Source organism: Triturus cristatus, chromosome 3_2 (assembly GCF_964204655.1).
Source record: "Triturus cristatus chromosome 3_2, aTriCri1.1, whole genome shotgun sequence".
NCBI classification, from domain to species: Eukaryota; Metazoa; Chordata; class Amphibia; order Caudata; family Salamandridae; genus Triturus; species Triturus cristatus.
In genome coordinates this window covers 642,320,513-642,337,915 of record NC_140584.1, presented here as the reverse complement: position 1 = coordinate 642,337,915, position 17,403 = coordinate 642,320,513, and the positions used below count along the sequence as shown (strand labels likewise).

Genomic DNA, 17,403 nt, shown 5'->3' with positions numbered 1-17,403 from the left:
AAACCCTCTTTTCTCCAAATGACCCACTTTTGTTTTCTCCACATCAGCAGATGTTTTAGCTTCAAGAATCCACACGTTGGCATAGTCATACTTTATTGGTAAAGCACCACTATGCCAAGTAATGTATTGATTACTGTGGAACATAAAACATGATAGTCCTCCTGCAAACTACAAAACTATTCAATCTGTGATTCCCATGACCAATGCACCATCAGAACATCTAGTTAATTAATGAAAGGCCACAGTTTATTGCTAGCCAAATATCACCAGAGAAAAGGAGAAAGAAGGCCTATTGCCCGAAAACACCATACCTGCTTTGTTAATGGAACAATGGAGCACTTCGGGTTTGCAGATTTGTCATCTTCTGCAATTTATTATTTCTACTAGGTGGTTCAACGCAAAGTGGATTTGTACAGTTTCTCCCAGGCAGACATTGGGGTTCTTCTGTGGTGCAGGCATACCCATACTTTTCTATACATAAACACTCGCTAGATGATGTCCAGTGTGAGAGACGTGCCTCTTTCGTTAATGATCTGTTGGCGATTTTTGCCACAATGCCATAACACTTCTACTATAATATGATAAAACCTTATACTGTGATTTTAAATATATTCCTATTTCATCTATCTATAGCTTTCACAAATTCTGGTAGCTTGATGGAGCTCAGAAAACCATAACTGCCGGGCATTCACATTATATACAAAAGGTTCTTAGACATACTTCCTAAGCATCTCCCATCTATCTCAAAGAGCAAAATCTACCTGAACTTGTTGGACTTAGCAAAAACATACCTCTTATCAACTGTAAAATCTGATCCTTCACAACACAATGACACAAAAAACTGAAAGGTTAATGAACTTTGACTTACATCCATAAACTCTGCGTTTGCTTTTGGACCAGTGGTTTCATTTAGAATCTTAACAGCGACAGGAATTTTCACAGTCTCTCCCTCGGGGACCCAGATACCCTGAAACAAAGGAGGAGGTGAACATGTTACAACAAGGATGTGAATTCACTAAAATGCATATCGTAGCAGAAATTATATTTTTTTAATACTCCTACAGACTTTGCAGTGGTGACCAATGCTCACTCTAATGTCTTTCCTCTGTGTGCAGCAGTGTAGGGTCTCTGTGCACTACAGCCAAGGCTATGTGCATCAAGAATTTGACCATGCATGGGAGTGTAGCTACAAATATCAGTGGTAAATACCACTCCATACTTGTTTAAAAAAACATGAAAAAAGGTATATTTCCACACATGCAGCTCAATCTAATAGTATCTTGAGAGAGGCTGTCATTAATACGTCAAATTAGAGCACTGCACTGAGAGTTTTTGTACATAAAACACTGGCAAACTAAGAGTCACAACAGTTGTCATGTAAGCCCTGCACATGGCTCAGATTATTATAGAGCAACATTATAGTTTATCAAATGAAAGACAATAGGTTTTGTACAACTGGTATTCGGAACTCACCTTCTTGAAAGTGCTTTCTTACTCGATAATGAAGAAAAAGGAGGAGTTTTGGTAAAATAAAATATTTGTCTAAGATCACATAATTCAATGGAGAATGCCGCGATTTACCTGGGTTTTCTGGCTTCACTTTGTACAAATCGGCCAGTAAATGGGTATATATTTGTCTTTACTTGTGTTGACGTCTGGTTTTTACATCTTTGTGTGTTTTTCTACAGCGCAAATTTGACCTGAAGGTAATGAAGGTTTTATGCGAGCACCAGTTACATTACACAATGTCACGGTCATTTTTTAAAGGCACAGGGATTTAAAATGATTTGCCCAGACTAACAGGCTATTGAGTCGATTCTGAGACCTGTACCTGGTCTTCCAGTTCCAAAGTCGGCGGCTCTGGCCGTAAAGCCACATCCTAGGAAGAGGGCAGGTGGCTCGCAGTAGCCACATTACAGCTCGGCTCGTTATGGACTAGAAGTTTCTAACAGAGCCTCGAGCTGAGCCAGACTACAGGCGCAAGCTTTCAGTGGCGCGCCCACCTCTAGCCAGAATGTTGATGAACAGCTACTTTAGCAGAACTGTATTACCCGATGCTACACAGAAGGGAACACCCACTAATCACAAAGCTCTCCCCTCATTCCCTCTTCCTGAGCCCATCTTTACACTCCCCTGTCAAAGCTCTGAGGCAGCTTCAGTGCTGAACTCAGGCCACATCAACCAACATAACAATGTTGCACAACACGCACAATCCATCACTGGCCTCGGCCAGGCTTTCTTAGTTGCATGCCTCGGATTCAAAAATACAGAAAAATAAGGACATTTTAGGGACAACTGGTACGAAAACGTGGGTCATGCAGCTTACAGGCGCTTAAAAAACAGAACACGGGGAAGGCCGCCCTGCACGGAAGCACACAACCTGGTACGAAACTGGGAAGCAACGAGGCAGCTAGTGAGACCACGATACAAACGTGAGGTCAATGAGACTCAATGAGGCACAGAAAGGTCGAGAGACATCTTCTGCAATGCACAGAAACGCAATCTGAACAGGAATTACCCATCTGCTCCTTCGAGCACACTGGTACCACTGGCACACTCTATGACTAGCACCACGCAGGCCTGTCATTTGGATGGGGTGGGGTGGAGGTGGCGAATGACAGAACGAGGCTGTGCACGATTACTGCACAGCATTAAAAAAAATATTTATCAGTAAAGCAATCGTCATGCCGCGAGACGTCGCCGCTGCTTGTTAAGCCCTGAAGCCGACACCCCGACTCTAAAACTAACGCACCACGTAGCATTTGCAGAAGCCATTTGCAACGCAACTTGTGACCCTCTGCTGCTCTGCACCCTTAACAGACTGCCACGGAATAGGAATATTGACCTGCAGCTCATACTCTCCTCTAACACGGTGGCCTCCTTCATCCGAAATACCCACCGCTGCTCCCTGTGCGCTGCAAACAGGAAGTGAGTTTGTGCCTGCGCGGCTTTCATTTTTAAAGCAGAGGTGCAAAAATGGTATCTCGTGTGATGAGGATGTACTGACGTGTGCGCGCTTCACAACTGAGACTGCGCGCGCGAGATAGGTTGAGTGCGCGGGAGCGCGCACCTCACAGGTAACAATGGTGGAAACATCTGTATCCGCTCGGCTTATGGTTTCATCCCGCTGGTATCTTTTTGACCCACGAGGCCTGGGGCAGCAAGGGATAGCTAAGGACAGCATTTGGCTATTACTAATGGAGGTCCACTGAGGCACAACGAGCAAGCCACTTTCTCATATAAACCCAGTAGGCACAATTTACAAAGGCATTTATGAGTACGTGAAATAGTAAATTGGCCCGAAGTGTCCAACAGTCAAATAAGAAAATTTCAAATATGGTAGAGTATTTTCTAATTTTACTAAGTGCTCATGGATATTCCCTAAATAGTCTCATTTCATATATTTGAAATCAATCCACAGAGGCATTTTTGTGCATGTGAAATAGCACTGCAGGTGGCTCTGCCAGAGGGAGTTTGGGCAAAATCTCTGTTTGATTACTTTAATCAGCAGCCAGCTGGCGGAGTCGCCAGCGTGGGTCACGACGAAACACAGATAACAGGCCTTATCTGCCACGCACCAAAGGGAGCCCACCAACTATTTGCACCACCTCAGCCAATAACGGGGCTGTTTAATAAAACACCTCCAATAAGCACCGGGATAATCAGACAGCTAACAGCAAAGGGTATTTGCGAGGGGGCACCGAGCCCAAAGGGGATCCTCCCAGCTCTTTTTAAGTTTGATGAAGCAAATTGGGCAGGTACCTGCCTTCAACCAAATCCTCATGGATGGTTCAATTCCGGCTTCGCAGAGAGGGTCCTTTATTTCCCCAATCTTTAAGAGCGGGGACAAATCCTCTGTTAAAACAACCATTTTCTAGCACTCCTTGATAACGAGGCCAAATATTTTGAATGTATACTTCTCGAAGAGCTAAAGATCTAGAGCTCAGACAACGCCACAATTCTGTTTAATCAGACAAGCTTTTCCAAATCAACTGAAACTACAACTAATATAATGGACTTATCACTTCTGATCCTTGAAGCAAAAGGAGCAAGACTGCCATTGCACATGTGCTTCATTGACTATCGGTCAACTTTCAACCACGTTGACCCGGGGAAACTATGGGATAAGTTGGCGAACTAGAACATCTCACCAGCCCTCCTGAGCTTACTCGTACTTCTGCATACGGACACATGGGTGTGGATCAAGCTGGTAACAGGATCACATCTCTCCAGACGAATTCCAACTACTAAAGGTCTACATAAATTGTGTTAATAAAATCAGGAAGACTGCTCCCAACACCTTAAATTACCATTTCTGGAAGGAGCTACAACATAGGGACACCTCGGCTGCCAGAGCATACCTTAGTGAATCGTTAACGGCAACTGGATTAACTTACCTTTGGGAAAACCAGTCGTCTATGCTTTACAAAATTAGTTAGCAAAACCATCAAATCACTCTCTGTGCTTGAACTTAAGACTGCCTTAGCTAGAAGACTCATGGATGTTGGTATTAAACAATTACAGAGTAGCTGCTCCTCAACCAAACTTTCATATTGGGTATAGTAACAACATTATAGAGAAGTTATTGAAATACTGGCTAGGTCTACCTTTTTCTCCCTCCATGGCAACAATACCCAGGCTTGAGCAGTGGCAGTTTATGCAACGAAGGCACAAAGGATTTGCGGCACCTAATACGCTCCTGTAAAGAGCTAGCGGATGAACGCAGACTGTTATTCAAAGTGGCCTTCAACCAAAGAGGAATTCGCACCCGGAGGCAGGCTGTGCTAGCTAGCTTTGCTTGAGCAGGCCCGCAGATGAACTGCCGTTTATGGAAGTTTCTTAAAAAGGTGGAAGGGAAAGTGGACAGATCACGGGGGCCCATCAGGGTTTCCTGATTTTCTTATGCATTTCCCACCTATTTGGCTACCCCAGGTGGCCCACCTCCAACCGCTAGCCCTGCGCACTCTAACATCTGTGGGATCAATCTCACATAAAGCAAAAAAGTTCCTAATCGGATGGATAAGGAGGTACTTTTAATTAGGTAATTTGAATTATTTATTGGAACAGTAGGAACTGTGGATTGTTAGGTGGAGGTAGACCCGCTTATGCTTGCAGCTACTTTTTCATCCTTCTTTATGATTTGCCCATCTTCCTGGGTGCTCGAATATATATTACTTTGTGCTCCCTCGGCTTGAGCATTTATTATTCACTTTCCCTGTGGCTCTGTGCAAGCCAATTAGGAATAAAAAGTTAGGGAGGTACCAGATTATCTGACAGAGCTTGCAAGGACTGAGGGCTTGTTTTCTACAGGCACCTTATTGGTTCGTTTAGGGGTTTTTTTTCATATTGAGATCTTGCATATCCTTTTTCCTGATCACCTTTGCGAATTTGGACATTTTGTCTAAACGAATCCAACTTTGTAGAGGTGGGTTACCCACTGAAGTCCTCCCTTAGCATACGCTCGCCCCTTTTTTTTTTAAAGCACTTTACCTGCTCGTTTGTCAGTTACATTCGATTCTGGGACTTTGCATATCCCATTTCTCGGTGCACCTTTGTGTTTCTGTACACCTTGGTGCATGACTCTATCAAAGTAGGGGGCTGGGAAGCTCGGAGGCTGTCCTTGTACACATTTTACTTTTAGAAGCATTTCATCAGCTTGATTAATCAGCTATATGCTATTCTGAGACCCTTTCTCCGGATTCCTCTCGGGACTCTACAACCTGGCCCATGGATGAATCTGCGAAGGGGTCGGGAAACCCGTAAGATATGTTTTAGTATGAACTTTTCTTGTATACCTTTGTAGTTCTTTCCACTCTTTGCCCAACCCCTACCTAATGGGTTTTTACAAACTCCTACATCTTGCCCAAAATATTTTCAGCTAGTGCTAGGGTCAGGGGTTACATTAATGATCTGAGATATATATATAATACTTCCTGGTGGAAGCCAGAATCATAAACCACAGTTAATTAACTATGTCAGGAATCTATTTTTGTTGTGTGTCTCTTGTATTTTGCTTAACATTTGGCCACTGGTTTGTCGGAGCATTGAGTGGTATGTAATAACGATGTTTCTGTTATAGCTGACATTGCAAATCATGGCATGGTGTTATTATATTGTACTTTTGGTCTTGTCGTCAAATGTTTTAATCTTCTGCAATGGTTTTAATTAACCCAGCAATAATAAATAAACTTGAACTCACTGCAGGAGGACTTCACATACTTAAAAATGCCTCTATGAATCAGACTAAGTGTTTGTGTCTAAATCCTGGCACTTGCAACTTCTCAGGGCACATTTATTAGTCTACCGTCTGCAGGCCGGTGGCGCATAATAATTTTATCTCTTAGAGACAAAGTTATATTTTTCCCTAACATCGTTATAAAATTATATTAAGTGAGGAATTGCTATACATGTAAAATAAAACATTTGCACTTAACAGGGTGTAAGGTGGTTAAAGAGTATGATATATTCCAAGAAGGAGGGAGCGAGTAGTGAGACAGGGTTCGATTGCGTTCCCAAATATCAAACTATTCCAAAACAAGAGAACGTAACCCCTAAGGTGCTTAGCCTACTTCTCTGTACCTACCCAAGGGGATCACCTTATGGTTTTGAAAGGACTCTCACCCAAGTGACACGATTCATTATAGAGTCCTCGTCCAGATGGTTAGTGTATTAAGACTGTTTCAACCTTGATGGCCAAGGGAGTTCTTTGGTTATTGGGTGGGATCCTAGATTTAAAATAGTGTAGGATGTCCGGAGGGGATCATTTTATTTTCCAAAGGTCACCCTGACTGAGTGGAAAACAGGTGGGGGTGCACTAAGGAACCCTATATGCTCTACATCCCTGGATCACCATGTTTCACACTTTAGGCTATGATGGGTCCTATGACTAGGAGAACCTAGACCTTGATACTCTTCCGAATGTTCTTTTACCTACATGTTAACAGAGTTTGACTACAAAGTCCAACTGCCTCCTTACCCCCATGAAGCCCTAAATAGGACACTAAGAAGTAAGGGGAGAGAGCAAAAATCACACTTTATTTGCATGTTGAGTGCAGCACATTCAATTTCTTAGCAATCTCAAGGATACTACTTGCATACTGTATACCAACCAACAGAGAAATGTGCACTTAAGGATCAAATGAGTCGGTATGTATGGCTTGTATGAGTATGGTGAATGGAAGTTTTGCAACTGAATGCACAGAGATAGGATACTAATGGGATCTTTGTGAAGTCCTAACAAAAGCCAACTGGCCCAGTGAGCCATTGGTGTGATGGCCGAAACATGTTGACCCTAGGATACAGAGGATACAAATTTCCGTAGTGCATTTCCACCTGTTTTTAGCTCCATCAGTGTGCCCTTTGAAAATAAAATTGAACCTCAGAACACCCAAGACTATATTAAACCTAGGATCACCAAATAGCTCCCTTGGCCACCAAGGTTGACCCAGTACATATACACAAGGTATCTGGACGAGGACTTTATGAAGAATCATGCCACTTGGAATCCCAGTGGGTGAGAGTCCTTTTACACCATAGGATGAAGAGTATGACCAAAACAGGCCCACATTTGGTACATGGAGGAAGAAGAAAGAATTTGTAAAACACAGCAGTAATGGTTATTGGGACTTCATACATGAAGGCTTTGAAGACAGGGGATATGGATAAAAAGATGGGAAGCTTCCAGGTGAGATAGCACACTGTTACAGGAGCTAATGTTTAAGCCATGGGGACTAAATCTGTGATGCCCTGAGAGTGCAGACTATATTCCCTGGGAGTCTGAGAGATTAATGTGATCAATGGCAGTGAACAAAGTTACAGCGAAATCACATCAGCATCTAAAACCCATCAGGATTACTTAGAGTGTGGCGGATGCAGGACAGCCCCCAAAAGTGGTGGAATTCCCATCTGCTGTATTATAATCACATTGATATCAATGGGGCTCTAAATACAGTGGAAAGAGCAACCACCACCTTTTGGTGGATGTCATGCTCTGTCAAACTATAGATAACTCCAGTCACTTGAGCCCTCACTCGCTCACTCGTCTCTTCTTAAGGGACATTACTGGCTTAAAGAATACTAATTTACTAGCTCAGTTGAATTTAAGTCAACTACATTTTTAATATGGAGAACGTCACACCTGATGGCTCTCAGAAGAATGGTCAGTATAACAAAACAGGAGGAGGCAAGACACGGGGAAGAAAACAAATCTCTTTTCAACATACAGTTTTAGCCATAACATTTGTATTTGAGGCCCTGAAAAGGTTCCCTCTTTCGTTCATGTACACACTGCTACTCTAAACAGGTTGCATTTTTGAAAATTATAAACACTTGTTTCAGTCTGACCCAGAAATTGTTTCAGGTAAATATGCAATTGAATGCAAGATCACTATTTACCCAATCCTGACACCATTAGACTGAAAGCTCCTTCTGCGTAGAGAAGAATGAATAGTAGGTTGACATGGTTCACTTGTTTGCCAACTTACCTTATAGACTGTCCCAAAGGCACCTGAGCCAAGGATCTTGACTCGTTTCAGCTCAGTTTCTTTCAGTATACGCAGCTGTGCCTGGTTTGGGGCCGTACCACTTGGCGTCAGGGGTTCCACAAGCTGTCAACGACATTTACATTGCATTAAATGTTGAGCTAACAGATACAACATCACCAGCATAAGATTTAATGTAAGGGTGTGGGCATGTAGCAGGTTAAAGACAATGTCATCATGAGGGGGTCATGCTGTGTGTGGGATTTTGGAGAAGTGGCTTGATTTCATACCTGTTCATAACAAAATGACCCAAGGCCACTGCCATATGAAATCCTACAATCTTGCCTTGTCAGGTCTAGTTATGTAAATACGTTACCATAGGGTGCTTGAGTTACATCCCATTGCAAAGGAACTCTTCTGTTCTTGCATACCATGTACTTTCTTCCAACTGATCTTGCCCTTTCTAAATGTAATACAGTTAGTCGTGGGCTGTCTGCAGCAACGTTTGATGCTCGTCAGGCAATTGTAACCCTCTGCCGCACTGTTGCAATCAAAGCTCTAATGGAATTCTCCGGCTTTACCCACGCAAGGACATTCGGTGACCTCTAAGTGAACACTATATTCCAAAGGATCTTAGTAAGTAGTAACAAGAGTGCTGAAATCCATACGGGTTGTACCATTCCTACAATGAAAACATCTGAAATCTTCATCCTCTTGTTTGAAAAACTTTTTCCAAGCCTTGCAATACCTCGCAATATGAAAACATAAAACCGATGCTCTTGGATACAGTTTGTTCTTTTGTTTCTTTGCCTCTGGTTCTCCCTTGGAGATGAGATTCCATATCCCGGGCGCTGGATGTGACCCTGGCAGCTTCTTTGGGGAAGTAGTAATGGGGATGGACTGAACCTTGGCTTCTTTTTGCTGGTAGCCACCTCCAGAATACATGGAGTTTGCGAGATCAGGTCATGGAGCCACATAATACAGGGCAAAGACAAACGATGAATGTAAAACATGAACTTTAGGCAAGAAAATACACAAGACACAAACAAGGGGAGGACCATAAAGCCATGGACAAGGCAACAATATGAAACATACATCTTTTGTAACACATCGCCTTCTGATACCTCTCACAAAGGTTATGGTAAGTCTTACCCGTCACTCTTAACCCATGGAATTGATCATCAAGCACACAGATTCAGCAGGAGGTTGCAGGATTATCCGTCATTTGCGCAAACGCTCTTTGGGACTGACCATCACTCACTGACCGAACAATCGCGTAAATTCCCAAACTCGCTATCACACACAAGCCTGGGCTAGGGGAAAATCAAAAAATCCTTCCTCGCTTGGAGCACTTCTTTTGGAATGATCTACGGACTGATGAGCATGTCCAATGGCACAAGCCCGCTGATCACACACAGGTTTAGTAGTAATTCATGAGACATGGAGCGCGTATGATGTGATGTGAGTATATCCCTCACATCACAGTGTACAGAACTAGACAGGATATCTCAATATATCGCAACATTGGGAAATAAATTATATATCTTCAATTAGATATAGATGTACATAATTATCAGACGCATTTCTCTGAGAGCCTTTTGGAGGCAGGGGACAGTGTGGTATCAAAATAAAACAGATGTTTCTACTGGCTATGCCTCAAAACCTTCAAAGATTTTTAAGCTATTGCTATTGCCCAAATGCCTGCCAAGTGGAAATACCGGACCAGTCAGTTCTGTAGTTTTTACCGGACACTTTCTGCATCAGTCCTTGTAGTATTTATATCCTTAGGTATTGATACAATGCAGTTTTCCCAATTTAAGACAATTGATCCTTTTGTCTCAAAAACACCGTGTTAGTAGCTGGTATTTGTAGTAATAACATGGGTCGCCATGATGGGCTTTTATGTAATGTTTGATTGCTGATAGGACTATTAAATCCACTGTATAGGTTTATGTTTAATGCCATGGTCATAGGTCTGAATCCTGGCAGGTCCATCCAATTATTTTTCTTCCCCAGGCCAATAAAATGGGCACCCTTGAGAGAGGCAACTATGAACTTTTGATGCATAGCTACTCACTGGCGTACGCGCACTTTACAAATGCACGTTATGAATCAGGAAGGAAACAACGTGCTTTATGTGGGTGCAATCTATCGGGAACGACGTTTACAATCCGTTTTTAATTTTACACTAACAGTTCCCATGCCTCTTGTTGGCTTGCCCCCAAATTCGTTTACCCCCACCTACCCCCAAAATGCACTCATAGTTCCCATTTCTATAGATTTATGCACCTCAGCCTCTTAGTAATCAAAACGAAAGATACGCAACCAGGCAGGCACTTTTAATGTGTTGGTAGACTCTCTGAAGGGAGGCCTTTGGTTCGAAAGGCGGGCTCGCGCCAGCAATGTCACACCTGGCTGGCTCCCCCAAAGCGAACCCATCAGTCGCAGCGACCTGCCCCGATGGCAGATAGTAATCAGAGGTACATATGTATGAATCAGGAGTGGCACCGACATACCATCAGGGGCCAGGCAGCCCCAACATACAGCCAGCCTTTATCAGAGTGAAAAACAACGTTTCTTTAAAAATAAATGAAGAAGGAATGGAACCGCTATTCTTTAAATGCTGACAAATAGCCTGGCCTCCTCGTAGGATGGGGGAAATAATTAAGGGCCACTTCAGCCCAGATTGGATTGCAACCGCCGCAGTATTTCAAAGTGTCGGCTCCCAAGGACACGCGCACTGTGCTGCTCCGCGCGAGGGGTGGGAGGCGGCCCTGGCTCGCGCGCGGCCTACTTAATTAGGTACGCAGGTCGTTCCGCACAGGTGAAGATAGCGCGACCCGGAAACTATTTCATTAGGAGCAATCTGCCACAAGAGCCATTTCCAGAAAGGGGCCATAACGGAGATAACTCAAGTATTTTTGTTTTGCAAAATGCTCTTTTGTTTCCTGATCGCGATTTGTATCCTCTCCAGGTCTCTCTGTGACTATTCACGCCCCCAAACAGCTCAACTTCCGCAGCACGCCTTCCTGCTCTGCCTTTCTTATTTGTTATTTGGGTTGAACAACGTAATACTCATTTTGCTGCTCAGCTATTGTAATGACGACACTTACAGCAAGTAAGTTACTACTCCAACAGCTATGCCGATGCTTGTCTTCACCACACAAGGCCAGGGATGAATGAACGGAGCTTCGCGTCTGGACTGCGCTACGTCACACGTGCAGTTCGGTTATGTGATGAACCGCTTCTCCCGTGAGGATTTCCGTTAAACTGACAGTGGCACTGGATTAATTTGTAATTTCCCACTAAAGATACAAGCAGGCCCAAAAAGGGGAGACAAAGCATGCTATTGTGGGGGCTTTGCCTCGCCCACTGTCTGAGGAGGAGAAGCCAGGGCCCACGCTGGGATCTCGGTAGCTATGTCGTGGTGCTATGGGAGGGGTGCACCCACCTTCCTCCACTGTGCCCCAACATCCTCCAAATTCCCTTAGCAGCCCTGCTGTCCACTGAACAGGGAGATGCAAAAATACCCCGTTCTCGGACTTGCGAATATGGTGGGTGCCTCTTATCAAGCATTCCATTACCCAGCATTCTCCACAAAAAGGAATATTACTTCTATCCGGGTTAAAGGGAAATACTTATTTTTTGTTCGTAAGCCCTCGCGCAGTGCATACATTCCGTTACAATGGGCTGCAAAGCATGCGCAGGTCATTGCTCATCCGGCAGTGCAGGTGAATGCCCGCCCAAAGGGAGCGCAATGGCGGTCCATGATCCTTACACGAATGACACACAGGCCGTCGTTAGGCCACAGACACGCAGCATGCGACGGTGATGCAGGTAGGGCCCAGGAAAGGCACACATTCTATTCTGGGTGGGTGGATAAGTTCCCCACAGGGTGGGGTGAGGTCATGCCACAAAATGTGGGTGTGGCATACTAATCCAGTTTAACTGATACACTTATCCACGCACCAAGATAAATGTAGTGCCTTTCCTAAGCACTACCTGCATCAAAATCACATATTGTGTGTGTGTGCTTAGTTTACAGAGGAGGGTGTGTGTCGTGCGATGGTTGTACCTCTCTATCTCTATGTTAGACTTGGCATTAAAGTACACCACACACCCAGAAAATGTCCTGTAAGTGCAAATGCGCACTAGGACACATTCAGTGCTATGATGCACACCCATAGAAACGCTTTGTGAATTAGACTCTTTCTTGTGTGTTTGAACACATTTTAACTTGCGCACATACACATCGAAAGTATCTTTTTGCAAATTAAAACTATTTGTTCATGAGAACCCTGAGCTGAGGAGTTAGCGAGATGCTTATTGTACTTTCATACTGACTTCCATCCACCAAGAGAGGGGACCTGGAAACCAGCCTCTCATCGGTACCAGCACCCTCGAGGTATGTATGGACTAAAGTTGGCATTTATCCATCATGACCTGGAGAAAAGGACCAGTCTCCGGACAGCCGGACTGTGAGATCACTGACGGGGAGCTACTTTGTATGACTCCTTAGAAAAGCAGGACTGCTTCCCTGTCACTGGGGGTGCGGTGCAGCAGGCTTCTTTAGAGGAGCCACACATAGGAAGGCGGGGCCGGCATCGGACACACCGCAGATATGGCGGTCGTGCCGGCCCCCTCCCTCCCCTCCCCGAGGACCACACAGGGGCGGGCCTGTCGTGCGCAATGGTGACGCGACGGGCACGCCCCGCCAATGATTGGTCTCCGTGTTGTTTGTGCGTGCCCCGGAAGTGATTATAATCACTTCCGGGGCACGCGTCGCATCAACGCTAGGCCGGTTAGAACCGGCCTGGCCTGTTTAGCGTTTATAATAAAAGGCTGGGGAGCGGCGGAGTCTTCCTCTTTGCTCGCCGCTCCCACAGCCTGCCCTTAAGGACAGCAGCCTCGCTATTGTTTAAATATTATATATAAAATTGTTGATTTAATTTTATGTTAATAAATACGGCCGGGGGTTTACGACTCCCTAATCCAAAAAATGTCCTTGTGCTAAGCGTGTTACTGTCTTGGTATTAGTAAGGGAGGAGGGGGTCTAGGCAGTACCTGGCCATATAAAAAATCTCATGTGGATAATCCTGCAATTACGCTCTGTAATCAAAGAGCTGAGATACCTGAAATCCACGTGAGGCAACCAAAAGGCGCAGATCCAACCAGACGGGGCACATCATGGCCTAGAAACCAAGGTCAAGACGGCACAGCACTGTTCTTCATCTGTCCATGACTCTAAAATCATCACTGGGGGGGCTACTCCATCAGTCTGCCACCAGTGGTGGCATGAATCTCGTGGGGTCTGGCCTCTTTGCTTGTATTCAGACTTTAAATTTAACCCATCATTTCTATTTTTTAACTTTCTAGTGAGGTTCATTTTCATCATATTTTAATATAGATTTAACAGTTATTTTTGGTTTAATTTTTTCGTTTTTACTGCATGAAATTAACTTTCAGACATTCCAACTATATACATGCTCGCTGTATCTGTTTAGTACACGTTTGTGAGTTCTCTGTATTTCCTGGTAAGGTTTATCTGCAAGACCAAGGCTCAGGTTCTCTTAAAATTGAGTTTTCGGGGTAGTATTTTTCTGTACCACTTTCGCAATAATGGAGCTTTATGGCTCTTTACATATTAAGACCATGGACATTTCAACATTAATGCCCAGTATTAAATACAAAATATATGAAACATTTTGAGATTTACAGGTGTGTGCAGTGGAATGCAATGTTTGCATATGCTGCAGAGTCCAACTTAGGTGATCAGGGAAGGAAGGTACTATTGCTCCTAATCTCTCCACTCAGCTCTATCTAATCATGCAGCCTTCTCTTTCTGCTCTTAAGGAATTCCAAAGTTCCATCCTATCCACACTCTCGCTTCCACCCCCTAGATATTCCCGGTTGCCAATCATGTCCCCTGGGGGTGCCTCTTCATGGACCCAGACACATTTCATAGCAACCCTCATCTGCACTTGTCGAGTTGGATGCTGCTGTTTCCCTTCATGACACCAGGTCTTGTTCAGCTTCGACCATCGAAAACATCAAGAACCATATACAACATCTTTGTATGAACCCCGCAAGTGTAAGGGATATTGATACACCGTCTTACTTATTCAAAGTTTTAAATCCATGATGCCAGGTTTATCTAAGAATATAAAGGTTGCATTGTAGTAGGATTTAGATAAGACGGTCCTTGGGTTAAAAATTCAACAGAACATGTTCGACAGGACACCTGACATGCCTACGACACATCACAGATGAGCCTTGTGTTCAGCTTTGATGAAACTACCTACGATGGATATACTACACAATCAGCCACCCTGGGTATCCATTACCGCACATACCCAAAACAGTTCCGACATACCATATAGTTCAAACAGCATTTATCACCTGATACATTGATAATTCATTTGTGCCTAGATATACTTTTAATTCACTCAGCCCTAACAGACACATCAGCCAGACATCTTAACACCTGCATGCATATAACACTGCACCGATGCCATAGAGTTTTGCAAGGCCGTACCAGGTTAACAGCACATCGGGCGCATCACACAACCATGCACTTTAGAACCATTCAGAATAAGTTAGCTTAAATATATGACACTGTCACGTGTGCATCATTGCACCAAAACTATATAGTTGGCTAGCGATGCATGTCTAGAGAAACTCTTTTCAGACTGGGCTTGGAAAAAGTACACCCCCGTGGAACAAAGTACATTGCAAAGACCTTAGACGCACACCTCTATAGCCTATGAGAGGAGGCTTACTGGACCGCACAATAGAGCAGCAACCAACACCGCTACATGGACCAGCGCCTATTCCATATATAGTTACATATTTTGAAATATTTCTTCAAGAGTCAGAGTTTGCCACCATTCTTCTGTATTTCTGTTGGAGTGCAAATTTAAAAAGCACAATAAAAACTCATTTCATGTTAAGTAGTAACCTGAATTTTGCATTCATATTTATATTGTCCATCAGTATCCAGCAGAACATTCACACCACCATGCAAGAGCTAGGCCTTGACTGCTCCACCAAGCCACCCAGGAGAGCGAACAGAGCTTTGGAGGCACAACTTTTCACCTCAGACCCTGGAACTCATAACTTTTGATAAGGTGGCGTGATTACCACTAACTCTTTAATTCCGCCAGCTCACCTCCGTCTCAAGGAACCTCCGCAGCGCCCTCTTCTTCTTGATGCTCTTGCGTCGGATGTAGACAGCAAATGTCAGGCAGATGATCACCACGATGAAGAGTCCTCCAACAACTGCAGCAGCGATAAGTAGAGTTCTATGAGCAGAAGCAAAGGATCCACAATGAAGGCAGGAAAGGACACCACCCCAACCACCCCAACACCCCAGAGAATAACAAAGCACTGTAATCATCGGGGGAGGACCATATGAAAGAGTGAAAGGATGCAGACAACTCAAGAACTGAAGTACTATGAACATAGCCATGCCAAATGTGGGGAAGTGAGGAGACAAGTATTTTTAGATGGAGATTTGTGATTCCAGCAATTATTAAAGATATATACTAGGAAAGCAGGAGATGAAGGAAATAAAGACCCCATATAGTGACCAGTGGACAATTATGCTACCGTGCATGCATTACCATCATGCATAAAGCCTTTAGACAAATGTATTCCCTGCATCTTTTCACAAAGTCCGGTTAGGCTGATTTCATTCCTGCCTCTTCTCCTTCAACCCTGTTTTTCTTCCTGTGCTGCTTGACTACCCATATTCAGATATCGCACCCAAACCGCCCAAGCCCTCCCTCAGGCTCATTCAGAAGAGATTATTCATGAATTGCTGAGAGCCAAATCCACCCAGGAGGCATCACCTGTCATTGTGAAGACCAGAGGCAATCATACGTTTATTTTTCCAGCTTTCGTTCTTTTTTCGGCCTGTGTTTCATCCTGAGATACTGGTACCGCAATATATCAATCGACAGATTTCGGATAAATTTTTTCGCAGTCGGTTACAAATTATAACATCATGCGCTATTTTTCGTTTATTGTATGTGCAGATCTTTACTTCAGGCAGCAACTGCATTGGTCATATACAACAAAAATAAATGACAAATTAAATCAGCACTCTAAATTTTGGAAAGGTCGCAATTATCAAGCGACTCATTGCAAAGCAACTAAACAGGTCCTAGATTCTAGTTTTTTTTTCAGGAGGAGGGCACATCCATTCCTATATTTTTACGTCTGGCTTACCAGACATAGCAAGCAGTCAGTTTGTGAAGATATCTATGATCAGCTTACTGTGGACTGGGCCCACCCAATGCATACCATTTGTTTGCTTTATTGTCTTTTTCATTTGCTTGCCTTTTATTTGTTAGGCTTGTGTGGGCTTTTCTTCCTTGTCTTGTGTTTCTAGCTTCACTGAAGCACATCCTAATTACTTGTGTATTTCCACTTTTGTTTCCAGGCACTAAATTTGTCTTTTTGATTATGCAATCCATGAAAGTGCATGTTTTTTCCAGCTGTCTCCCTCGTATACTTCTCTTTCCCACACCAAGCTCCAAATTTCTTTCCGTCACGATGCCAGCTCCCTGACTTCCCTCCATGTTGCACTTGATCCCATGTGCTTCTGCAAACCTGTGTTCCTTTCTAGCCCTTCTCCTCCCACGCTGCTCTGTCTTGCATGTGTGCTCTCATTACGACCACGCTATATGTTGCTCTCTCTTGCCCATGTTGTGTATGTCTCTCCGACCTTATGTGTTGCCTCTGACCCCACCCTCTTTCTTTGTTCCCCCACCCACGCCCTCTGTGTTTGCCTCACCAGTGCACTCCGTATTGCTTCTCCCAACCCACACATTCCATGATGCTTCCCCAACCCACGTCCTCCATGTTGCTTCGTCCCAACCGCATTATAAAAAATGCTTTTGTGTTCCTTTTTAGGTCTTGC

At 44.0% G+C, this 17,403-nt stretch overlaps 1 protein-coding gene across 3 annotated transcripts in view; it reads right to left on the bottom strand.

Moving 5' to 3' along the window:
- Positions 1-17,403, bottom strand: part of ERBB4 (erb-b2 receptor tyrosine kinase 4) — a 2,224,949-nt gene that overhangs the window by 406,229 nt on the left and 1,801,317 nt on the right. For all 3 annotated transcript variants that reach the window (XM_085648582.1, XM_085648584.1, XM_085648585.1), the window contains exons 17-19: positions 15,649-15,781; positions 8,484-8,606; positions 869-967 (exon numbers count right to left, since the gene is read on the bottom strand). In XM_085648582.1, coding sequence (XP_085504708.1) covers positions 869-967; positions 8,484-8,606; positions 15,649-15,781 — 355 coding nt within the window. The remainder of the gene's footprint in view (positions 1-868; positions 968-8,483; positions 8,607-15,648; positions 15,782-17,403) is intronic.